At 36.9% G+C, this 25,960-nt stretch overlaps 2 protein-coding genes, 3 non-coding genes and 1 pseudogene across 7 annotated transcripts in view; 2 read left to right on the forward strand and 4 right to left on the reverse strand.

Moving 5' to 3' along the window:
* Nucleotides 1-1,008: 1,008 nt before the first annotated feature.
* Nucleotides 1,009-1,215, reverse strand: LOC137200575 (small nucleolar RNA U3). The gene has a single exon (XR_010932038.1). It is a non-coding gene; the product is annotated as a small nucleolar RNA U3 (small nucleolar RNA).
* A 688-nt stretch (nucleotides 1,216-1,903) lies between these two features.
* Nucleotides 1,904-2,110, reverse strand: LOC137200508 (small nucleolar RNA U3). The gene has a single exon (XR_010931979.1). It is a non-coding gene; the product is annotated as a small nucleolar RNA U3 (small nucleolar RNA).
* Nucleotides 2,111-3,252: 1,142 nt separating this feature from the next.
* On the reverse strand, nucleotides 3,253-3,459 carry LOC137200496 (small nucleolar RNA U3). The gene has a single exon (XR_010931967.1). It is a non-coding gene; the product is annotated as a small nucleolar RNA U3 (small nucleolar RNA).
* Nucleotides 3,460-3,818: 359 nt separating this feature from the next.
* LOC137200573 (small nucleolar RNA U3) lies at nucleotides 3,819-4,010 on the reverse strand (annotated as a pseudogene).
* A 2,062-nt stretch (nucleotides 4,011-6,072) lies between these two features.
* On the forward strand, nucleotides 6,073-18,665 carry LOC137199207 (tumor necrosis factor alpha-induced protein 2-like). Of its 2 annotated transcripts, none has more exons than XM_067613337.1 (12): nucleotides 6,073-6,156; nucleotides 9,721-9,951; nucleotides 10,700-11,342; nucleotides 12,642-12,753; nucleotides 13,331-13,453; nucleotides 13,540-13,634; nucleotides 13,737-13,829; nucleotides 14,571-14,697; nucleotides 15,184-15,303; nucleotides 15,964-16,119; nucleotides 16,362-16,483; nucleotides 17,939-18,665. In XM_067613337.1, exons 1-12 carry the CDS (start codon nucleotides 6,138-6,140, stop codon nucleotides 18,084-18,086), a joined length of 1,989 nt encoding a protein of 662 aa, XP_067469438.1. In that variant the 5' UTR covers nucleotides 6,073-6,137; the 3' UTR covers nucleotides 18,087-18,665. The 2 variants fall into 2 exon arrangements, with proteins under 2 accessions (XP_067469438.1, XP_067469436.1); XM_067613335.1 differs by lacking the exon at nucleotides 6,073-6,156 and adding an exon at nucleotides 8,258-8,336.
* Nucleotides 18,666-25,171: 6,506 nt separating this feature from the next.
* Nucleotides 25,172-25,960, forward strand: part of LOC137199208 (tumor necrosis factor alpha-induced protein 2-like) — a 41,705-nt gene continuing 40,916 nt past the window's right edge. The window contains exon 1 of one of the 2 annotated variants that reach the window (XM_067613339.1): nucleotides 25,172-25,353. In XM_067613339.1, the coding sequence (XP_067469440.1) occupies nucleotides 25,302-25,353 (52 nt within the window). In that variant the 5' untranslated portion in view covers nucleotides 25,172-25,301. The remainder of the gene's footprint in view (nucleotides 25,354-25,960) is intronic. The other variant, XM_067613338.1, reaches the window with a different exon arrangement.

The raw sequence follows: 25,960 nt of genomic DNA on the forward strand, positions 1-25,960 counted from the left end.
AGTCGACATGCTGAAGAGCTCCTGAGTAACACTCTGACTTGTCTTGGCAGGCTGCAGCTCTCCCTGTTTATCACTATCAATATCTTAATCACTGTTTTGATTTATGAACGCCTGAAGCTCTCAGAATAAAAGTGATTGCCAAAGAGAGGATTGAAAAACATAACTGTACTTTAGCTATTAGAAATCCTGACAGGCTCAGAGTTGACCTGTGGAAACAGTTACACAGACTGTTTATGTAGTAATGAAGTATGATAGTGAGCTATTTTGGTGCTTATATGAAATATTACTGAAATGTCTGAGAATTATACAATGTGTGTGCTGCTGGAAGACACAGAAAAACTGCATTTTGTGAAAAAAGGATGTATATGCTTCTTAGTTTTTTGAGATGTTGCTGGAGTTGTAATACAAGCACAACATTTTTTGAATAACTTTTCTTTTTTTGAAACGTCACAACAATTTTGGAGCCAACTCACAGTGCACAAACACTGATAATGGACTTTACAGTGAAGTAGGAGACTTCTTGTTTCTTGCATAGTTTTGTTTTTCAATGAAAGAGAGGAAGTGGAGGTTTAAGGGTTTTCTAAAGACGTATTTGAACTTTTCGTGGAATTTACATATTAGACACAGTATCTTTTTTGTCAGGAGAGATTAAACAGTCCACTCAGAACATGTTTCCTCCATCAGAGTCTCGTTCAGAAACACCGCACAGTCTTCAAAGTCTTCCCAGGATTACCGACTTCAAACAACCCTGAACATCCACACATGTGTTCCCACTTATGTTGCCTGATCAGACTTCCTCTCTGGTCATGTGCAGACCGTAATTGATTGAAATCTGCTTCACTCTTCTGATAGTTTTGTTGCACTTGTTAAAGCAAGAAAACTTCAACCTTTATCATGTTTTTGGTACAGGGGGTCATTGTGTACAGGTTGATTCCCTGCAAACCTCTGCCCAATTTAAAACTTGAGAAAAGTTTCTACAAGTTCCTACTCATTTAACAAGATAAACAGTCCACTCAGAACATGTTTCCTCCATCAGAGTCTAATTCAGAGACACTGAACAGTCTTCAACAGTGGAGAAGAAACAAAGTCTTCACACCAGTTTCCTGCTCTGAAGGAAACATCTTAACTCTTCATCGTGGTCAGCGAGACCAAACTCTTTAGAAACACATTTCTCAAGTCAAAAACTAAAGAAATGATCCCTGAAAGTATAGTCTTGGTTTGTTCTGGATGTTTCTCGGGGTCTTATGTCTGGAGACGAGCACTCGTACTCCTGGTGATCCCCTGTAGACACTCCTCCTACAATCACAGCATTGTCAATGATTGATTGACTTGTGTTAGTTCTGGAGAAAAGCCAGTGAAGCTTTAAGGCTTTTTCCACAATTCACTCACAACTTTGACCTTGTTTGTTGTGACCTTTCAGTGCACATCCACCTAAGCCTGTTGATAGTCACAGGATGTCTTCTTTTGGATTTAAATAAATATTCAGTGCAGAGTGTTTTCTGTACAGAGCAGCAGAGGGACTACAGAACAGACCAAGTGTTTGTTCTCTGGAATATGATGAGTAAATTTCATGGAACTCTTCCCATTAAATTATGTTTGTGTACAAGTAGAAATAATAAGCTGTGACAATAGAGGAAAGGTTGTGAAGTTGTCAAACATTCTTCCTCTGGGGACCTTTTAAATCCACAGCAGAGTTCATGTCACCCTGAATGCAGTTGTTAAGATATTTCACCCCAAATTGAAGTGTTCAACAGAGCAAGGAACCTTCACACTGTCAAGATAAACAGCTGAACTTCATAGTTATTATTCTGCTAAATATTTCACTGCAGTGAAAGATTTTCTGTCTTTAGGCTTAAAGCTTTGGGCCTTCAAATGGCACTTCCTCTTTTACCACTGTGCAAACTCCACTCAGAACATGTTTCCTCCCTCAGAGTCTCATTCAGAGACACTGAACAGTCTTCAATAATGGAGAAGAAACAAAGTCTTCCCACCAGTTTCCTGCTCTGAAGGAAACATCTTAACTCTTCATCATGGGCAGCGAGACCAAACTCTTTAGAAACACATTCCTCAAGTCAAGAACTAAAGAAATGATCCCTGAAAGTATAGTCTTGGTTTGTTCTGGATGTTTCTCGGGGTCTTATGTCTGGAGACGAACACTCGTACTCCTGGTGATCCCCTATAGACGCTCCTCCTACAATAACTGCATCCTCACTGACACATTAATTGATAACAAACTGAAACAGATAAACTAATTTTTTGTGTCTTTGTTCTGTTATAAATATGTTTTCAATGAGTGTTTATAAAGAAACTTGTGAATATATTTCAGAGGTGTCATCATCCATGAAGCCAGCAGAATTTAGCAGCAGCTCAACATATAAATGTTTATTTCATCACCAGTGTTGCTGTATTATGAGTTGACTGTGCCAATAAATATACAAATATTTTCAAAAATATTCTGAGATGGACATAAACACTCTCCATCACACTTCTTCCAATATATCAATATGTCAATCAAAGAGGAAAAGAGATAAGAAACAAATCTGAGTTAATTAAAAATATTTAAATCAGGTAAATTTTGGGAGCAAATGTCAACAAGAAAAACTGACATTTGTAGCTGTTGCTCAAATGGATAAACATTTCTATCTTTATTCTATTTTGTGTATGTATATAATGTTGTTTGTCTTTAAATTTGCATTTACACTCTACTTTGAGAGCATCTTCATTTTGTTATTTGAGCAAACGGAGGCTAACGAGCCTGGAGAAACTATGACAAAACCTTTTGAATATTGATCTAAAACTGCTGTATTTAAAGTTTCCCTCTGGTCAAAAATGTGTTTTCTTCTTGTTCTTTCTGTTGGATGTTTGACTTCACTGTGCAGAATGAAGGTTTGTTTTCACATTCATCTGCTGAAGGAGGAAAGTTTCTCTGTGCTCGTCTTATATCTCAGTTTAAGACACGTACCTACCAGCATGATTTGTAACGTCACAACAATTTTGGAGCCAACTTAAACAAGTGTGATGTGGAAACTTGAAGCCTCCAGTGCACATAGACTGATAATGGACTTTACATTGAAGTAGGAGACATCTTGTTTCTTGCATAGTTTTGTTTTCTAGTGAGAGAGAGAAAGTGGAAGTTTTTTAAGGGTTTGTAAAGAGCTATTTGAACTTCTTGTGGAATTTACATATCAGACACAATTTCAGTTTTGTCAGAAGTGAATCTTTAAGTTAATGAAGCTTGAAGAGATTCAACAGTCCACTCAGAACATGTTTCCTCCATCAGAGTCTCTTTCAGAAACACTGAACAGTCTTCAAAAGTGGAGAAGAAGCAAAATCTTCCCACTGGTTTCCTGCTCTGAAGGAAACATCTTAACTCTTCATCATGGGCAGCGAGACCAAACAGTTTAGAAACACATTCCTCAAGTCAAGAACTAAAGAAATGATCCCTGAAAGTATAGTCTTGGTTTGTTCTGGATGTTTCTCGGGGTCTTATGTCTGGAGACGAGCACTTGTACTCCAGGTGATCCCCTGTAGACACTCCTCCTTCAATCACAGTGTCATCAGTGACTGATTAAGGTCAAGCCAATATTCATCAGAGTGAACGTGCCAGATATATTTCATGGAAATCTGCTAGTTAAAATTCTGTTTTAGCACAAGTATTATAAGAATTTCACAAACTTGTGGCACTAGAGCAAAGGTCTGGAGGTTTATTATGATTCCTCTTCTTGGGACAAATATTCTTAACACATTTTTATGTCAATCTGCCTTACAGTTGTTGCACTACATCTGTTCTCTTGGGGAAGTTTTTTTGACAGCTGTACACAACATGTTTTCTCATGAGAACCACTGAGGAGTCTTGTTTCAGAGAGTGGAGGAGAAATAAAGTCTTCCCACCAGTTTCTTGCTCTGAAGGAAACATCTTAACTCTTCATCGTGGGCAGTGAGACCTAACTCTTTAGAAACGCATTTCTCAAGTTGAGAAGTACAGAAATGATGCCTGAAAGTATAGTCTTAGTTTTAAATACTTTTTCCAATACTTTTGCTCAAGTTGAACTCCTTCCTGTGGAACGTCACACTTCCTGCAATCACAGCTTCATCACTGACAAAACCCTGGACGTCTCTGTGGAAATACTGAAAATGTCTGTAAGAGGCAGCAGCATGTAATAAATACTGTAATTCCTATAAAGGCTCTCGTTCAGACACCTCCAGTTTTAGATTTGTCTGCCCTTCACTTTTGGTGCCGAGTCAAGTTTAAGCGACTGCAGCTCAGATACTTTCACTTTTCATTTTGCTGAGATGTTTTGCAAAGCTTGTTTGCCAACTCTGCAGTGGTTAAATGTCAAATGTAGAGGTTCTTGTGACATTTTGGAATGAAATCCTGTCTGAAAAAGCCCTTTTCATGTAAATGTTACCACTAAGAGAAAAAACGAAAAGAAATCCTACTTCCTTTTCTGTGAACAAAAACAAATAGACACTGCTGTTCATGATCAAAAACTGACAAATATCTAGAATCACATTTTATTTACTGTACGTTTAGCTTGTTTAGTGGCGCTGTGAAAGGTGTGTTTACATAAGTTTATATGAATACAAAAATCTGGTTTTTAATGTACAGTACAACTAAAACTTATCAGTTTTGTCTGTGGAAATATTTCACTGACTGAGATTTCAAGGTTTTTTTTTTCTTTTTTTACTGTGAGCTATATAACATAAAGACATGGCCTGTAAGTGGTCGTGGTGTTTACTTCTGCATAACCACAGTCACCCACCACTCACACAAACACTCAACTATTTATAGAGAACTTTACACACAACATACTTGATCCAAAGACAGAGGAGACACAAAGGGTAGAGACGAAACACAATCCTGTCCTTTAACGCACCAACATGAGACTGATATAAATCTTCTTATCTTACTCTCTAAGGGCATTTTCAGACTTGAGCTTTTTAGTACAGTTGCATCGGATTCGGACTGAAAACAACAATTGTACCCTACTGAGACCCTTTACAGGAAGTGGTCTCAGTGTGGTCCCAAAAGAACTCAAACTGATCCACCTACATGGCGTACTCTAAAAGTTTGAGCTAAACAGCTGCTGCTAGTCAGGTGTGCTTTGCATGCTGGGATGCGGATGAGTGAAGTCAACAGTTGTTAGCAACTAGCTGGAGAATAAATTGAGATCTGACCCGGACTAGCGTAACAAAGTCTTCTTCAGGACCTTCTTCCTGTGTTCACATTCTTGCTGCCGCCCCAGACACACCTGACCGATGAGCAGAGAGAATGATCTCACCTGGCTTTTAATGCATTTTCTCATTGTGAAAAGAAACTGAACCAGGTTTACAAACTCATCCACTGATTTGAACCAAAGCAAACAAACTATAGGTTTGAAAATGCCATAACAGAAAGTAAATAAGCATACTTTCCAATGTGTTGAACTATTCCTTTAAGGCACAGGAAGTGAAATGTTTCAGATCATCATCAGATCAGATGTATTTCGGTCATTTCGTGCAGCAAAATCTGATTATTGCATCCATTTGAGTGAGCTTGGAAGTCAGCTGTGTGTATGTGAGGTGCTAAAAATCACACTGATGATTTATAAATCAGCAAGGTGAGAAACTGTTGTGATAAAAGTTGTGGTCAGAACGGAGAAAATAAATTTAGACCTAAACTGGCATTGGACTTCCTCTTTCTGAGGAAATGAAAACCTTTTCCCAGATGTGTTTGTAGTACTTGAGGGAAGTTTGTGGTGTGAACTGTATTCATCTTTGTTAGATGCTTTGAAAAGTTTGTATATATGATTGGAGGTTGTATGGAGGCAGTTAGACCTTATTTTCGCCTCCATGATAACACCTCACTCCCCACAGTGAGCTTCATCAGCGCGAGAAACTGGGTGATATTTTTAATTGCACATACACACATAGGTGCCATTTCGAAAGCATTCATGCAATCATACTAACATCATAAGTGTTTGTTGTCAGGGGAAATATGCATGGGTGCATAAATGGGAGTTTCTCAGAGCGTGACTTAACCAACATCCTGACATCAGATCGTATTTTGCAAGTTATTCTCAGTTCAGTGTTCAGTCGACCTGCTGCAGAGACGGACGAGCTTTACACACCTGTTAGTCTTGCTGCCTTCAGGAGCGATGAATTGCAGCACAAAAGGTAAGAAAAACTGTTTACAACACAACAATAATCAGATAATTAAAGTTATAAACAGGTTGTATAGAGGTTACGTGTTAATACTTATCAAAAAACTGTCATCAACACACAGTCAGTGATGATGAACATGGCTGATGTGAATTTACTGCAACTAACTGACAAACATATGATAATCTATATTAGAACCATACATACTGAAAAATGTCATTACCACATAGGACCATTATAACTTTAATTCTGATTTAGTTTAGTTACAACATTATAATCATTATCCCAATTTTTCTAAAAAAAAAAAAAATACTGTATACTGTATGATTTACTGGCAAAATATGCACCGTAGAATCAGCATAATGTATAAAATCTGTATCTGTATGAAATGATAAAATACACAGACATTGTACGTTTATATAAGTGTATCACAACATATATATGTAGCATATATATATGTTCTAATAGATTATTTTCTATGTGTTACTTTATAATTATTATTTAGTTGTTTATTTTTACAGGAACAGATTAAAGAATGGCATTTTCACTAAACAGACTAATGCCGTATATACTAGCAATCAGACGCATTGTGGTGCTGCCTCCTTAAAATATTTGAGATTGTATGACATCATATTATATAAACTAAAGTCACTTTTTTGTATGTTTTAATTCTGCCTGATACATATATTGCTGGTGGTCCATTTTACTGTAAAACATCCTTAAAAAAACAAAAAAGTACTCCTGTTGGTACACATAAGTACCATTACTGCTGCTGGCTGATAAAGGTGAGAAAAAAAATATGGATATTGAGATTTTTAAAAATCCTAGTGGTGGATTTATTTTCAGACACCTTCACTTCTTCTACATTTTGATCATCACTGAGATGAGTCGGTTTATGATCAATCACAACTAGTTTGTACAGATCAAAAGTGTCTGATAAACACAGGGATAATGTCTCTCCTGGAAGGCATTCATGGTGTTGCACTCAGCTGTTCACAGTAAAAGTGAAACAGTTCGTGTCAAGAATGAAAAAAGGGAACGTTGGCTCCTTTCTTGCCTCCACACAGCTGACCAATCTGGTCTGCAGCATAAAGTGGGTGAAAAGTCAGATTGACACAGTCAGACACAGTCCCCCCCAATCCAACACTGGAAAGATGTGGGGGAAGGGGGGGGGGGGGGGTTCGGAAGCTATTTAACCATCCCACAAGCAGTCCTAACAGAGCATACTGGTAACTATGTTTACTCAGAGATATTTGTATAATTACATTGCTGAGACATGCAGTAGAAAATAGTATTTCTGGGGAAATGTGCATAAAGTTATACACAAGAAATCTGATGTAATGTTTCAGCCATAAAAAATATTTTGACTTTGTAAATGTAAAAAGAATAAACTGTACACAGTACTTTTAAGAAGTGAAACATGAGAGGATGATGAAACAAGGATTATCCCCAGAGGGAGGTACTGGTCTGGGACTGTCCAGGATTGACAGAATGATGAACTAAAGACAATCTCAGAGAGTCCCTTAGAAGAAAATCTGTCACCTGACTGGTGGAGGATTCAACTGTTGGTTAGACTACACTGTAGTCTAGTGTTATAGACCATATTTATGCTTTTTATGATTTTCTGCTCTTTATATACTTGACAGATATCTATCTTAAAGGACGGTTTAAAGTGTGTCTTAAAACAATAGTCAGGTGTCCATATGAACAGTGAAAGAGGTTTTCCTCGCTGTAATCATTCCTCCTGTTCATACTGGATATTAAAAGATCCTTCAAATGTGCTTTCAATGTAAGTGATGGAGGCCAAAATCCACAGTGTGTCCACACAGTCATTTAAAAGTTGATGTGAAGCTTATATGAGGCTTCAGCAGTCTGAGTTAGTTAGTTATCAAGTGGATATCTAACATTTACAGTCTTTTTAGCATCAAATTCCCTGGTCTGACATACTGGCCAACATTGCCTCACTGCTTGTGTGTCTAAATAAAGCCTGGTGTGTGTGTGTGTGTGTGTGTGTGTGTGTGTGTGTGTGTGTGTGTGTCTGTGTGTGTGTGTGTGTGTGGAGTTTCCACCACTCTGGGGAGTCATTTACCAATGCATCAACTAGAGCAGGAGGAGCTTATCGCTGCTTTATAAAGACCCTCTGACTCACAGCAACTGTTTACTGTTTCTGACAGAGCAGCGACTGTGAGATCGGGGTGAGTAACACTGCTGGAGGAGTTAGACAAAAACACTGTACGACGGATATGTGTCTGCCTGTCTGGACTGGTTGATAGTGTGTGTTGTAGAGTGTTTTCTCTTAAGAAAGTTTCCTCACATTGCCTTGTTAAATGTGACGGATTCACATCACTTCACGGAAAGGCTGATACTTTTATTTGAACTTTCTTATTATTTGAATCACCAACAACCTTTTTTTTTAGTTATTAATTAGAGAAGCTCACTCAAAAGTAGTATTCTTATTTACTGTCATTTCCGTGTCCCGGCTTTGCATGTGTTTTTTGCATGGTGTGTTTCTTCATGTGGAAAAATGGCGATGATGTGGAAAAACTGGATGCCAGATGATGCTTTGTGTTACGATTTAATCAGATTTATTTATTCATTTATCTCATTATTTTTGATTGAAACAGTAACAGTTTAATTACAGATTCCTCTTTTAATATGTTTTCATTCCACTTTTTTGCTCAAAAAACTAAAATGTGTTTGTTAGAGTTTTATCTGAAAATAGCACAGGAAGCAACTAATTTTAGGAGTGTTAGTGAATTAAGTAGCCAAATTTTAAGCTTTCTTTTTATTTAAAATATGAGAAAATACCTTTTTGTAGTAATTCAAAATGCAAAGACAGTATTCACAGTTTTAAAAAATAGCTAACTTAAACATTAAAAAAAGAGAAAGCAAGAGTATTACACAAAATTAAATTAAAAACTAGTTGTCTTGTGTAATTATGTTGTGATTTAACTTAATCTAATTTAATTTATTGATATAAATTGCATGTCTTGTATTACAGATTCCACTTTTAATTTATGTTTTTATTACTCTTCGAACTGGCTTTCATTTTCAAAATAACACGGGAAGCAACTTATGCCAGGAGCAGTTACCAGGGTTACCAGGTCCTCAGTTTTGCCACAAAATTGGACTACTTTTGAGGTGTTGCTGCTGGTTGAATTTTTTGTTCGCTGGTTTGATAGACCTATTTTGCATGCAAATTACTTGAATAATCTCTATAAATAAAAATCCATAGATATTACAATACATTTGACAATTATAGCAATGCTGTTGGACTTTAAAAGCAGAGTATATGGTTTAGCAGAGGCATATTTTGAGCTCTGACATTGGGCTGGTTTTTGCGCTGGTTTTGTCACAAAGATCTGGCAACCTTGGCAGTTAATGAATTGTTAAGCTAAATTTTTTTTGCTTTCTTTTTATCTAAAATAAAAGAAAATACCATTATATAGTCTATAAGGCAAAAACAGTGTTGCTTGCTAATGTTGCTAACAAATATTTACAGTTAGCGAGGTATTTATTTAAGCTTTTCACTTACTTTTTTTTATAAACAACATTTGGGGGGGTTTTTTGTCTCTACAGGTTTGACAGCACCTTTCTTAGCCTGCTGGTCACGTTTCTCCGCTTGGACAGCGATGAGAACCCGCTCAGATTTGATGGAGACAGATGGCTTCAACTCCCTTCCTGCAGGAGGAAGGGGGTTGAAGAAAAAGTTCCAAAAGTTATTTGGAGTCAACAGAGCTCAACCCGGTCCGAACACCATCACTGCGACTGATGGAAACCTCTCACCCAGCGATAAGGAGCCCCAAAACGGTCAGTTAATGGAGCTAACATCAGAAACATCCAACCGTTAGCCAAACGTTAGCCAACCGTAAACCATTGAAACCGAAAAACTGAAAAGTTTTAGGAAGACAGATAAAGTTAGCAGTTGAATTCTGTCTCTACAATAAAATATAATTTTCATGTCTTCAAGGCCACAAACACTACAAGTCCCTATATATAACATATATATTTATATATGTATATATACATATGTATGTAAGTTACAGTACCAATCAAATCAAATGCACATGGACTCAGTGTCTGTTAGAGAAAGAGTGGAAAGGCAAAGTGAATCAGAGATATATATAGTTACCCGTCATGAAAGTGTCAAACGTTCCATCACACCTAGAAGCGATTAAAAGTCAGCAGCTAGCCCATTGTTTATTACATGTCATGTTTCTTTCCTGGGGAGCCTCCAAGTACCTTCCCTCAATTTCTTATCTACACTTTGGATGTGGGCTTTCTAAACACTGAACAGTTTACAGACTCCCTGCTTGCACTCTCAAAGACTAAGACATTTGTCTGTATCTGCTCACACTTCATGGAACCCTTCTGTTACATTAATAGTACTTTAGTATATAATCAGGCTAAAGTTCTCCCAGTTAAAAGTTACATGGTAAGATAAAAATATCATCTGTATTTTAGAAAGTTGTTACAGGAAGTTTAAATGCCAAGTTTTATTGTAAACACCATCTCCAACAGCTCAAAACAAGGTCTGCTCTTTGCTTTTCTCCCACAGTGATACTCACATTTGAGGAACTCCTTGAGGCAAACCATTTGTCTGAGGCCAGCCAGCTGCTGATAGAGAGAGAGGAGCGTCTGTTTGGGGAGATAACAGAAGCAGAGGCACTTAAACATCGGGAGAAGGAAGTGGACAGGCTTGATGCAGACCGCAGAGCCCTGAAGGACCTCGTAGTGCAGATTCTGAAACAGTCTCTCAGCACAGAGGTCAATGTTGTGGCTCTAACATATGCCGTGACGGCCATCTGCCAGGAAGACGAGCAGGACAAGCAGTGGAAGCAGAGAGATGGGACACCGCCGCCCTGGAGGCCCAGTGGCTGGAAGAAGCTCCACGATTCAACGCTCTGCAGCTTGGTGGAGGAGTGCATGGACAACACCTCCTCCAGCCCCCCTGCAGACCTGGTGGAGAAGTCGTCTCTCCAGGTGGACATCTGCAGCATGGGCAGGCAGCTGAAGCAGGACTTGCTGTGGGTGGTGGAGGTGGTGAAGAGCAGCTACCCGCCGGAGCTGCACATCTGTAATTCCTACGCCAGGTGGTACCACCAAACCTTCAGTGCCAGACTCAAAAAGATCGCAGAGTTTGGTCTAGATGACAAGGACTGCACTTCCCTCCTGCTCTGGGTGAACGAGTATTATCCAGAGTGAGTCGTTAATTCAACTTTTAAGTAAAAGATCTAAGCACTTCTTCCACCACTGGTAAATTTAGTATCAATATTCATGATCTCCAGGGGATGATTCCCAATAATTTTGGTGACCATGTGGTCTGTAGGTCAAACGTTCCTCTCGATCAACACTTTGGTCCATGATACCAAAGGCATAGTCCACAATGGTATCATGAAGTTTGTTGTGGAAGTTTTGTTGTGGAATGAATCCTGGTGTGTTTAGTGCTCACCTCTCTCACTCACCACAGTAGGGACAAAACTTTCACAGGTACTACAGAAATCTTACAGTTTAACTGGCAGATTGCCATGACATGTGCTGACATTTCCTCTGATGCTCCCCATAGGATAAATCCTTTGAATTTTGGATACCACATTACTTCAATTTAGCATTATTAACCCCTCTACCTCCGTTCATTGTGCTTATTGCGTTCATATTATGCAGTTGAAGGAACATTTCAGTCTCAATTTGTGCTTATTTTTTACAAAATGTTTCCTCCAATCTTTGCTTTTTTTTTTTGAGAATCATTGAATTTAATTTTACTTCTTCAGGAAAAATACTCTTTGGTAGAACTGGTCACAATCAGTAGATGCATGCAACTGGTTTACAGGGGTGCAAAGCAGACATTGCTTGGGAACTACTGCTAAAGGGAACAAGACTAAATTGATTTTTTTGTCTTGTGTTGAATGTCCGTTGGAGACCAAACCATGATGTTATGAAGAAATTTGCACAAAATGTACAAAATATCATGAATCTCTCCTTGTGTAATTGGGCCTTATTGTCCACAATCAGTGTCTTTACTATCTAAGATCTAAGTGTGTGAAAGAGGAAGCATCACTTTCACCCTCAACTGCTCAGGATGATTCATGGACAAAGCGGTTCGCCCTAAAATTGTGTAATCATTCAGGAAAGGCAGCACAGTACAAACTACACCATAATATAATGCTGCAAAAGGACAGATCGAGTTTGGTTTTACAGAGTCACACCCTGGAGTTCACAAACCAGTTGGTTACACACTTTTTATTCAAAACAACAAGTCGCTGCTTGTCCTTGTTGTTGAAATGTAGAAACTCACTAACTGAAGAAATGAAACAAGCAGATTGAGGAAAAATGAAAAAGCAAATTATATCTTCAGTAACACACTGAGCATCACAGATTACTGATGTAGAACAATATACAAGTATCCGACATAATGTTTGTTACTCCTAATCCTAATCTGTAGAGTTCATGTTTCTTGAATTGTTAATGACTGTGAATATGATGTCTGCTCTCTGTGTCAGAATCCTTCGAAAGCCAGAGCTGGCCAGTGAGATCGATCACGAAGCGTTGGGAAAGCTGCTGCCTAAAAAGTTACTGAAACCTCTGGAGGAACAGTACCTGAGCAAACAACAGGTAGATTCATTATATTTTAGTCACGTATAGCAGTTTTTAGTTTCGGCTTGTTTGGGTTTGGTAGTTTTAGTCAAACTTCAGGTCTCGTTTTGGTGGGGTTTTTTTTACATTAGCAGCAATGTCTAGCGATCCAGATGTTTGTCAGTCAGTTAGTATGATGAAAAAACTGTGCAAAGTGAGAAATCACAGCAGAGCATTTAGTAGTCGGATTGCAGAAGGAATGAACAATTTAGACTAGCGGTTAGTTTTACATGCAGGTAAAACATAAAGATGCCCTGATGGCAACAGAGAACATTCACTTGCTAGAACAAGCCCAGATGGAACTATAATACTTGTGGCTTTCTGGAGGATTTTAGATGATCTAATCTCGAGCTCCAGCATCAGGCCACATTTTTCTGCCCTCTAGACAATAATCAGTTTTAATATGATTGACCTGATGACATTTTCGCTAGTGCCACCCTGGTAGAATCATAGAAATTCTTGCCGTGAACAAAAAAAGTAGTAGCCAAGAACATTAAGTGCCTGTGAAAGAGTGTTATGTGTGTTAAAAGTAACATGTTGTTTTTCGTACATCCAGAGTGAGATGGCGACTTGTATCGACCGCGTCCTGGAGGAAGCAAAGCAAAAGTGGGAAGATGGAGAGGAGCCGTCAAGAAAGGACGGCTGCTTCGTCAGTCCTGTGGCCTACGACCTCATTCCGGTACAGTATTATCAACACAACATAATGTTAAATCAATTATCATTTTTAAATGCAGTTATTCATTTGTGTCCTCTATCTGTCTTTAGCTCATCAATGGTATTTTGACTACAACTGTAAAAGTTGTGGGAGACCAAAGCAAGGCCCAGGATTTAACTTACCAACTGAAAGATTCATTTCAAAGGTAACAAGACTGATTACTTGCTTCTAAGTATTGTCATTTATAAATGCAATTAGTTCTATTCTTAATGATATCAACATTTCATTCAAATACAAACTCCTGCAGGTTCAGGATCTTCCAGGACAACATCATGAAGCAAAGCAAACCGAACAGCAAGCCATTCATCAAGGCGATACTCAGCTGTGTTGAACATTTCAGGTACTTTTCTGACATTTAGACAAATTCAGAGCTTAAACGACTGGTTCACAATTTTTCAAGTCTGTCTTAGAACAGCAGTCAGGTGCTCATATGAACAGTGAAAGAGGTTTTCCTCGCTGTAATCATTCCTCCTGTTCATACTGGATATTAAAAGATCCTTCAAATGTGCTTTCAGTGTAAGTGATGGAGGCCAAAATCCACAGTGTGTCCACACTGTCATTTAAAAGTTGATGTGAAGCTTATATGAGGCGTCAGCAGTCTGAGTTAGTCATATCAAGTGGATGTCTGACACATTTACAGTCTTTTTAGCATCAAATTCCCTCTTTGTGTTTCCTCAGACAGTGTTTCCCTGTTGAGCTGCAGGTGGAAGTATAGTAACAAAAAGAGGGACTTTGGCACTAAAAAGACTGTAACGTTGAAAGATATCTACTGGATTTGACTCATTTGGACGCTGAAGCTTCATATTAGCTTCAGATAAACTTTTAAATACATTTTTGCACAGAAGGAGGACTGTGGATTTTGTCCCCCATCACTTACATTGTAAGTGCATTATGAAGGGATCTTCTAACGGTCAGTATGAACAGGAGGAACGATTACAGCAAGAAAAACATGTTTCAATGTTCATTTGGGCTTCTGACTGTTTTAAGACAGCTTTGAAAAATTGTGAACCCGTCCTTGAACATCATAGAATAAAATATCGCTGTGAGCTAATTTGAGGGTTTTCCTGTGGTCTGCCTGCAGGGACTTCCTCGTTAAAAAGAGTGGTCTGTTCCCAAAGGATGTTCGGGAAAGCTGTTTGTCTGTTCTGATGGCCATGAAACAATCTGCTCACATGTATTTACTAAGCCCTGTGCACGAGGTCCTCAAGGTAAGTTTATTTACAAGCGATTTAAAGGCTAAGTCTGGTCATGTTCTATATTTTTCTTGTAGTCAACTAATCCCATGAAAAGATTTGTGTATCCAGATATATCTTAGTCCTCTGTGTCATTGACGCCCAGAACCAAACAAAAAAACATGAATTAACAAAAGAATTCTAAAAAAGGTCAGTCTTGTTACGTTGTTTTTTTTTTAATTCAGCAGATGTTTGGCCTCCTTTCATTTTTATTTGAGCTCTGCGAACAACCACATCCACGGGGATTTACTGAATTTTAGTTACTATTTGGACACAATTCATAAAATGTGCTCATGGGTGTCACCGTGTAGATGGATAATAACTCAAATTTTGACCCAAATCCTTAGCCAAAGAATTTTTACTACAAATTCTGTGCTACTGTGGACCCTTACATCTGTTTGTGGTAAAAGTTAGAGATAAAATAATTCAATGTCTCATGCATCATATTTGTATCTCACACAGCCACAGTACCGCAAGCTAGGAACCAGTGACTGGCTGAATAAGTCAGTGTTTGAGAATCTGCTGGTCAGCATTGAACAACAGATTCAGGATCTTCAAGGTGCAGCTGAATCGTGTCACAAGGTAAACTGAAGAAACCATGACACACATTCTTCCATTCATATTAAAGGACAAGCCACTGTTTTTTTTTGTTTGTTTTGATTGAGAGGGATTACTTTTGTGTGAGTCTATATGTTGTTGTTTTTTTAGGAAAATCCTGCATACTATACTTTTAACTACATGTTAAATCATGTTAACTTTACATTACTACAGACCATTTTCCAAAGCGGACTACAGTTTAAATGTTTTGAATATATTTTACCTTTCAGGTGGCCATTGGTTTCTATTAATTTACATTCAGAGAGATTTTACATTTATATACAGTATGAAAATCAATTACCAGAACACAAAAAAATTGAAGTAAACTTTGATGGATAAAACAACTCAAGCAAGATTCAAGAGTCTGCCAAAGATTTTAGAACTGTACAAAAGTTAATGGAAACCAATGGCTGCCTGAATGTTGGGAAAAATGCAGACTACAGTATGATTTGCAAAATAGTTAGTAACATGTAAAATATTCATAATTTATGTAGTAAAAGGAGTAAAACATGGATAATTACTGGTATAGTTCTATAGATTCACAAATTATCTGGTAAATCAAGTAGTTCTTCAACAAGCACAAAATAGCTTAATTTGAAGCTAAAATAATGTTGTTTTTTATCCTGATTACTGATTTGATTGCAGGATCTGATGGGCCAGCTTCACCAGGAAGTGACAGCAGAATATGTGAAGAGGCTCCTGAGAGGGGAAGTCAAACTGAAGAACAAGGAGCGTCAGGAGAAAGCCTACATGACTGTGAAAAACAACGCGGAGAGTTTGCACAGTTTATTCGTGAAAATGGTGAGACTCAAGCACAAAATCTAAAAGTATTAGATTTTACAAAACATTCATTTTTGGTTGCAACATCTTATGTTCAACATCAGAAACTCCAAGGAAAAAATATGTCACTGAACTGACCGCAGAGTGTGATTAATGTGTTCCTTGGAAAATCCACTGTAAAAACTATTAAATCCTCCCTAAAACACATGACTTGTATATTACTGTTGAAGTAAACTTGAAGACTAAACTAAATTACTTCACAGGGATCAAAGGAGGACTGGTTGAAGGAAATCTTGAACAAGATTGCAGAAGTGCTGAAACTCCAAGACCTCCCTGCCATACAGATGCAAGTAGTATTACTGGGAACTGATTATCCTGACCTCAGGTAATCATTTCATTATTATTATTAGCAAAAGCAAATGTGCAGCTGTCCTTATTTAGCTGTGAGTGACCTAATAAAGACAGAATCATTAAACATGGTTTACTTGACATTAGGGTGAACATTAACAAACATATTTTTCAGTAAGAGCTGACAGGAAGCAGGAAGTGAACTGAGCTAAAACCTCTGACATGAGTTCAGATGTTTCCTGGTAGGAGGATGATATTATGATATTATTATGAAAGGCTGAGGCTCAATTTTCTGGAGGAGTTACCAAGAAAAACAGAACTGAAACAAAGAAAAGTGCTGCTGTTAAATGAAAGCTTGCTACGACAGTCAGTTATGTTAACATTTAGAGTCAACAGTTTACAGAGGATGAGGTTTACTTCCAAATGTTTACTTTGACAGTAAACTGTCTTGTTTTTCTTCCTCTGCTCTCTGAGTCAGTGTTGTAAGACTTTCACATGCAAACCAAAGAATAGTATAGTTTACCATTATGGGAAATATATATTTTTTGCTTTCTTGTCGTTTGATGAGAAGATTGATACCACTTTTACTGTGAATATGATGCTAGAGCTGGCAGCTGGTTAGCTTAGCTGGTTAGCTTAGCTTAGCACAAAGCCTGGAAACAGGGGGAAACAGCTAGCCTAGCTCAATCCAAAGGTACCAGCACCTCTAAAACTCACAAAATAACATGTTGGATCTCTTTTGTTTAATGAGTGGTTTCACACGTCATGTGTTTGAACTAGTGAGCTTAAGAATCAATCAATCAATCACCCAAACTTTATTTATATAGCACTTTCCATACAAGTCGAATGAAATTCAAAGTACTTTAGAAGTGACTGACAAACACGCAGGATGGTAAATATGGACTGGGACACCAGTGCACACCAGGATACAAGTAAAATAGCAAAAATTAAAACAAGGTGACTTGTAAAATGTAAATAAAATAACTAATTCAAGATAATAATTGATTAGACAGAAAAAGATTTAATGAAACCTACTTTAAAAGAATGAATTGAATAAGACAACAATAAAAGATAAGTGAATGGTAAGAGAGCAGTTAAAATAGTAAAAGAAAGTACAAGAAATCAAAGACACATATATATAATAATAAGATACTACATAAAAGCCAGGCTAAACAGGTGGGTTTTTAGTCTATGTTTAAAAATATCAATATTTTCAGAGCTGTTTTTTATTATCTTTACCTTTGCACAGTCTGATTGCCAAACCAAGATAATTGTCTACTGGCTCTAGCTTCATATTTAACATGAAGACATGAAAACAGTATCAATCTTCCCATCTAACTATATGCAGGAGAAGGAATATACTGTATACTTCCACACCATAATCTACTTTACCTTTTATCCACCTTTGTTATAGTAATCTTCTAATAATTAGATTAATGTTGTCTTGGATTAAAAAAGTTAATTTCTAATGTTTCCCTTCTTTCATCCACAGTGAAAAACATGTTTCGGCTCTGCTCAAGCTCAAGACTAACCTCACCAAGGCCGACAGGAGAACCGTCAAAGCAATTCTGTCAGACGCTTTGAAAGAAACCAACGTCGTCAGCGCTCGCCCTTTTTTCTCCAGAGTTCCCATCAAATGAGACATTCACTCCAGTGATACATTCTCCTCATTTCAGTCGTTTAAAAGTTGGGTTGTCCAATATAATGTATCATAATGTTTGTTTTACATTAGTATGATGAACACATTGATATGTAAATGATCACCGTGTCTGTACGAAGCAAATGTCATCTGCATTGAAAGTCTAATCTTGGATTAAATGTTACTTTTATAATGAACTTAAGCTGGAAAGATTATTGTGTAATATGATATATAATAATAATATAAAAAGAGGGTCACTGTATAAATGTGTATGCTAGACTTCACATTACTGCTGGGAAACGTGGTGCTTCTCCTGTATGTGTGCTTGTGAGTTTTGTTTTTTAGGGAAATGAGAACCAGGTCAGTGTTCGTATGTGTAATATTTTGAAGATGTATTTTTATATCAAATCAGTGTTACTGTTTTTTTTAATTTAATGTACTGTATATTTTGACTTACCTGTACAATAAGGGGAAACATTGAACTTTAATGTTATGTTTTAAAAATGCTTGTTTCTTGTCATCTGCTGTACAAAATGTTAAATATAAGTTAAGTTTATAAATAAAATTTGCTAAAAATCTATATATTTTATGTTCATCTGCTCTTCTGTTCATCACCTTATCAGGGTGATTAAAGAAAACCATTAAACGTTACGTAGAGCAGTGGTTCTCAACCTGGGGACCCCCAGGGGTCCTTGACAGGGTTGCAGGGGGTCCCCAGAAAAATGGGGAATACTTAAATTTCACCATTTCATTGACTAAAAGTTAGTCCAGTGAGAGAATGTGTAAGAATGACTTCAGTGTTAATATGCCGATCTACAGTATAGACAGTTAGGGAATAACTAAATCTTATCAGATGAGGATCCCTGAGACTACAGCTTATCAAACACAGGTCTGTGCCTGGATGTGTATCAATTTGTGGGTCCTTGACACCACAAAGGTTGAGAACCACTTTCATAGAAGCAGAAATAAAAAAAAAAAAAAAAACAATTTACTGAAAATTAAAACAAGTAAACCAGTACACTTCACACAAATACATTCTGTGGTTTCACTCGAAAAGCTTTATGTCAAAAAGTAAAGCCTGACATTAAAGACATGCCACATTAAATACAGATTTAATCAGTTAAAAAGTACACACCTATTATGTACATGTTACATATTATACATTTGTATAAATAAATAAATTAAAACTTAATAAATAACATTAAGCAACATTATACGACAACTTTTAATTATGAAGAAAGTGCATATTTTACTTTTAGTGCCTACAGTACACAGAGTTCATGAATTTAAGTATAAAAAGAAACAAATAACTGAGTTTTAAGAGTTTTAAACAAAACAAGAGCAATTCTAATTACCAACAAAATCAATCTAAATAAAATTCACAAACAAAGTCTTTGAGTACATGAGGTTTTTTTGCAGGTTCATGAAAACATGTTCTTACTTATTCACATTCATGAGTTAGAGCACAAAATATATGAACATTTAGTGCAGGAACCGACAACGTAGAGCTGCATTTTGACACTAAATGATATAAACAGTATTTTGGAAGTTAGCAGACAAACCTATCAGGGTGAGTTATGAGTCAAAAACAACAACATGGCAGTTAAAGAATCCTTTTGAAGAAATTTTCCCAAATTGATGTCAGTGGTCAGGGCTTATAATTCAGATTCTTCAGATTCTTGATCAGAGGTTCTGCAGGGAACTACCAATCATCTGGGGACTGTGAAGTTTTCCATTAAGTGACTGACTCACCAACATCATAAACAGCCAAGTCAGTCTTGTACAATAGCAGGAAATTATTGGCCCTTGTTTTCAGGAACAGATCGTTGCGCATTGTGTGAAGGTAATCAAAGACCAAAGGATTGTCTTATCATTTTACAGCCCATTCTCACTCCCAAGGGGTACCGCACTGGGTACCCCTTTAGGGTAGTCCGATAGACTTCTGTTGAACTCCCACAAATAGACGCCATGAGACCGATGACGTATATATAAGGTGACAAATTTCAGCCTGGCTGCCAGAATTAAACGTTGGCATTGTACGTTTCTGCAAACCACAGACACGTTGAATATGTACATTTAAACGCCTGTAATACGCAGCATATTAACATTTCAACAATACGTATCATATCATCATTTCTGAAGTGATGTACTTCACATGACATCTATATAAGCTCACTTTTTTATTAGGAGGTGGAGGGGTTGGTGGATGGCTTGCAACGTTGCAGTAAACAGGACATGTTGAGGGGTCGAAGGCCACATATGGTTCGAGGCTCTTCCTTGATTTGTGTCTTTAGGTGATGTGGCTCCAAGTTAACATACATGTGCATGTAAATGTATCTGGTGGCTGTTTGCCATTGGCTGTAATCCATAAGTTTGCATGATTTGACCAACCACAGATCATTTCTTTGTTCCTTCTTCAACTATAAAAGATTAGGTTTGCTTGTTGTTCGCTGAGACGAACTGATGCAAATCTTTGTGTGTTCTGTCTCCTTATTGTACAATAATAATTATTCATTGATTGAGGTGTTGAGTTGTTTCCTAGTTTATTATTATTCAGTTATAACTGCAGTTAATGGCTGTTGCTCAAAGCAGGGGAAGCATGTGAGTCCACCGCACATTACTGTTTGTATATCGCTGAAGGAAAAGGATGTGCTCAGGAAGACAGGTCATAGCTACAAATTCCCATTGGAGAGGGATGGAAGATAAACTATTCAAAGCTGTGGATGGTAAACTGTGCTGGGAATGACCAGGCTGATAAATAACTGGAAGCTGGTTGGTGGAAATCCGCGGTGCTTTCCTGCTGTGAGCCACTGACCCAGAGATGACTACTGTTATGTTTTCAGCAATCAGGACCACAGTAAAAGTACCAATGCAGCAATGTAAAAATACTCCATTACAAGTAAAAGTCTTGCATCAAAAATCCTACTTAAGTACATAAGTATTATGAGCTTGATGTAGTTAAAGTATTGCAGTAAAAGTAGTGGTTTGGTCCCTCTGACTGATATATTAATATATATGACATCATTAATACTGAAGCATCAGTGTTAGAGCAGCATGTTACTGTTGTAGCTGCTGGAGGTGGAGCTAGTTTCAACTACTTTATATACAGTTAGCTAGTTTAGTCCAGTGGTTCCCAACCTAGGGGTCGGGCGCCTCCAAAGGGTCACCAGATAAATCTGAGGGGTCGTGAGATGATTAATGGGAGAGGAAAGAAGAAAAAACAAAGTTCTGATACACAAATCTGTTTTCAGTTTTTGGACTTTTTCTCTAAAAAGACTGTAACATTGAAAGATATCTACTTGATTTGACTCATTTGAAGTTGAAGCTTCATATTAGCTTCAGATAAACTTTTAAAAACATTTTTGGAAAGAAGGAGAACTGTGGATTTTGTCCCCCATCACTTACATTGTAAGTGCATTATGAAGGGATCTTCTGATGGTCAGTATGAACAGGAGGAATGATTACAGCAAGAAAAATGTGAAGCCGTCCTTTAAACATGGTATAAAAGAAACACAAGATCATATACAAAAGTTGCATATCAATGGGATCTAAAAAGAGTAAAATAAAATACATAATTAAAATAAACTAAAACAGATAAATTGAACAGGAGAATAGATTTTAAAAATCAGCCAAGAGTCTAAAAACGTCTGCCTTTCACATAGTTGAAGCTTTCACTCTGACCTTTCTGATCAAAGGTCAGGTTGTGGAGTTTTAGCTGAATATTAAATATGATGGTCTTTACCTAACCTGTGCAATGAAATATCAATAAATCAATAAAATTTCAAGATCTTTTCTGTCCAAGTCTGAAAGTGGGATGTGTCAGTGTCAGTGGTGTGGAGCATTTCCCATCAAGTCTTATTTTAGTAAGTGGGTCTTAGTCTCCATCTTGTGGTGGCAGGATGAACAAAAAATTTAAAAAATACACAAACATCAACTTTTACATTGAGGCTGAACTTATTGAGAATAAAGTCAGAATTAAAATAAGTAAACCAGCACAGTATTAAGTCAAATGTCAAAAAGTAAACCCTAATGTACCACAGATTAAACACCGAAACACTCAATTTAAACAAGGTAACAAAATACCCGTAAATATCCCCTGAACTAGAGGAAAACAGAGAAATTGTAGCTTTTAACAGTAAAGTTTGATATTGTGTGATTAATCGTAACTTGGTGAAAACTGGGACATTTTTGCAAAATGTATGTTGTATATTTATATCAATAAGTAAATTAAAACTTAAATAGTATAAAAATAATTATAATAATGTAAAAATTTCAACAAATTGTAACAGTGGATAAAGAGTGTATCTTCATCAGTGCAGTTATTTTTTTCAGTACCAACAGTACACAAAGCAAAAGAAAGTAAGTACAAAAGTAAACAAAAAACTGAGCAAGAGTGCAAAACAAAGCTAAGCTTACCTTTAATTTAACCCAGTTAAATTGTTTGTGCTTGTTTATGTTCTTTTTAGCATTAGATAGGGCTAAACATACAAATCTTTGCTTTTATAAATATAATACAGCTAAAGTTCAGCTAAAATATCACTTTGGTCTTTTGCACAAAACCACATTTTACTATTAAATCCTTAAAAACTGAAAAACATCTTGAAGCATCATGTCATATTTCCCTCAACCATAATCTACCTAAAGACTTAAAAAAAAGAACCTAAATATTTAGAAACGTACATGAAACTTTAACAACATATAAAACCAACATATATTTTGTTTTTTCTTCTGACGTTTGTGTTGATTTTTAAGCTATAGGGACAAAAACACCTATCACCTATCCATGCATAGCTTAGCATCATAGCAATTCCGCTGCATTGTGAAGCAAAGATAAATCAGGATAAAATTGCAGTGACAGAGGCACTGAAATACAGCATGTGTTTTTCTTTTTACATAAAATGTAAAAGGAATTTTTGAAAGAAATTTTGGCAAGCAAGATTTAAAAAAGAAAATCTAGTTTACCTTTCCTGAAATGTCAACAACACTTAAAAGGAAATCAGTGACATTTTAGGCTAACTCATTAGCAGCCTCTTGTGCACAATATTAACCACAGTTGTGTCAAAGCTTATTCATAAAAAAAAGTCATAAAAAAAAAACCTCTCAAAAAATTAGATTTGGGGTTAGCGAGTTAACTTCAGGTTTAACTCTGGATTTTCAGTCCTACGACGGTGGTTCACTTTTAGCGGGGTACATCACCATGGTAACAGTTAACCTGCTCTGGAGCATCAGATCACAGTCTGTCAACAACACGACCACTGACAGATCAGATCACTCAAAAAAAAGAGTTATCATTCCTACAGGATCTCAACATGGACAAAAGTCCTGAATTACAACAAAGTGACAAGTAGAAAAGAGCAATATATATTTTTATAGGTCAGTAGAAACATTTTATTGTTCCAGGCTTTCTGTTTCCACTCTGGTTTTAAAACAGAGCTTCTAACAAATGGAGAGATCGTTTACGACACTAAACACATAATGATGATTTTAGCTGCATTTTAATTGTGAAAAGTTTATTTTATCCCCAGAGTGACAGCTGACAGTTTGGATGATTTTACTCTCTGATTCCATCACTGCAGCTCAGAATAACATGAGACAACTGTGTGATGATAACTGGAAATAAAAACTAAAGATTGTCTTTTATTAGAAAAATAATGATTATAAAGTCAACATTTGGGTCAGATGAACCCCATCAGTCATTAACTACTTTTACCCTCTTTGCTCCGGTAGCAGAAACAGTCTGACATTACTTTTAAGGTTTTTTAATATGACATATTCAGAATGTTTTCTTCATCATCCAACTAAATAGCAAAAAATACTCCACTACGCCCAAATCCTGCTTCATAGTACAGGTCTCTGGACTAGCACAACAAAGTCTTCATTAGGATCTTCTTCCTGTGTTCATGCCACCCCAGACACACCTGACCAATGAGCAGAGAGAATGATCTCACCTGGCTTTTAATGCATTTTCTCATTGTGAGAAGAAACTGAACAAGGTTTACAAACTCATCCATTGATTCAGACCAGAGCAAACAAACTATAGGTTTGAAAACACCATAACAGAAAGCAAATAAGTGTACTTTCCAATGTGTTGAATTATTCCTTCAAGTCACTGGAAGCGAAATGTTTCAGATCATCACCAGATCAGATGTATAATGGTAATTTCATTCTATTTGAGTGAGCTTGGAGGGCAGCTGTGTGTATGTGAGGTGCTAAAAATCACACTGATAATTTATAAATCAGCAAGGTCTTTGACAAACTGTTGTGGTAAAAGTTGTGGCCAGAGCAGAGGAAATAAATTTAAACCTAAACTGGTGTTGGACTTGAGGAAATGAAAACCTGTGTGTGTGAATACAGTTCACACCAGAAACCTAGTTTCTGGTGTGAACTGTATTCATCTTTGTGAGATGCTTTGAAAAGTTTGTATATGTGATTGGAAGTTGTATAGAGGCAGTTAGACCTTGTTTTATGGAGGGTGTTACATCCTGTTTTATTTTGGTGTTTCCTGTTCTGTCTAGGTTGATCATTGTTTGACAGGCACCTGTGCTGGTTAGTGGGGCTGAGTCTGTATAGGCCAGTCCTCTTTGTTCAGCTCTCTCTCTCCATCCTGCTGCAGCAGCACCTTTTTTTGGTGTTAGGTATCCGGCCTTCCTTTATTCATTCATGTTTCATTAAGTTTCTGTAATAAATTCACATGTAGCACTTTACTACTGGTGTGGTCTCCATTATTATGTTCGGTGTTTGAGCCAGCCGTAACAAGGGTTACAAATGACCAAATTTATTTTCTGGTTTGAAATTAATCTCTGATTCGAAAAACTGAAATTATTTATGTCCTCATTAAATATGCAGAGATAAAGTTGCTGAATTTATGAATGATCTTAAGATTTTGCCTCTACAATAACACCTCACCCACAGTGAGCTTGATCAGTGTGAGAAACTCGGCGACATCTTAAATTGAACATTCACACATACGTGTCATTTTGAAAGAGCTGATGCATTCATACTCACATCATAAGTGTATGTTCTCAGAGGAAGTGCGGATACGTGATATAGCAAAGTATATAAAGTGTATAAAGAAAAGAGTTTCTCAGAGCGTGGCTTAACCAACATCCTGACATCAAATGGTATTCTGCAAGTTATTCTCGGTTCAGTTTCAGTCAACCTGCTGCAGAGACGGACGAGCTTTACGCACCTATGAGTCTCGCTGCCTTCAGGAGCGATGAGTTTTATGTTTTGCTGTTGTTTTCCCTGCAGATCCTGCAGAGCAAAAGGTAAGAAAAACTGTTTACACCACAACAATAATCAGGTTATTAAAGTTATAGACAGGTTGTATGGAGGTTACATGTTAATACTGATCAAAAAACACATAGTCAGTGATGACGAACATGACTGATGTGATTTTACTGTAACTAACTGACAAACATATGATAATCTATATTAGAACCATACATACTGAAAAATGTCATTACTACATAGGACCATTATAACTTTAATTCTGATTTAGTTTAGTTACAACATTATGATCATTATCCCATGTTTTCTAAAAATACTGTGTATGTATGTTCATATAAGTGTATCATATATGTTCTAATGGATTATTTTCTATGTGTTACTTTATAATTATTATTTAGTTGTTTATTTTTACAGGAACAGATATAAGAATGACATATTCACTGAACAGTCTAATGCCGTATATACTAGTAATCAGATGCATTGTGGTGCTGCCTCCTTAAAATATTTGAGATTGTATGACATCATATTATATAAACTAAAGTCGCCTTTCTGTATGTTTTAACTCTGCCTGGTGCATATATTGCTGGTGGTCCATTTTACTGTAAAACATCCTTAAAAAACCAAAAAAGTTCTCATGTTGGTACA

The sequence above is a fragment of the Thunnus thynnus genome, chromosome 16 (genome assembly GCF_963924715.1).
Source record: "Thunnus thynnus chromosome 16, fThuThy2.1, whole genome shotgun sequence".
Taxonomy (NCBI): domain Eukaryota; kingdom Metazoa; phylum Chordata; class Actinopteri; order Scombriformes; family Scombridae; genus Thunnus; species Thunnus thynnus.

Bases quoted from the DNA above. Each gene is read 5' to 3' on its own strand.
- LOC137199207 (XM_067613337.1), top strand. The intron at 9,952-10,699 runs GTCAGTTAATGG...TTTCTCCCACAG, and splicing joins CGATAAGGAGCCCCAAAACG to TGATACTCACATTTGAGGAA. The intron at 11,343-12,641 runs GTGAGTCGTTAA...TCTCTGTGTCAG, and splicing joins GTGAACGAGTATTATCCAGA to AATCCTTCGAAAGCCAGAGC.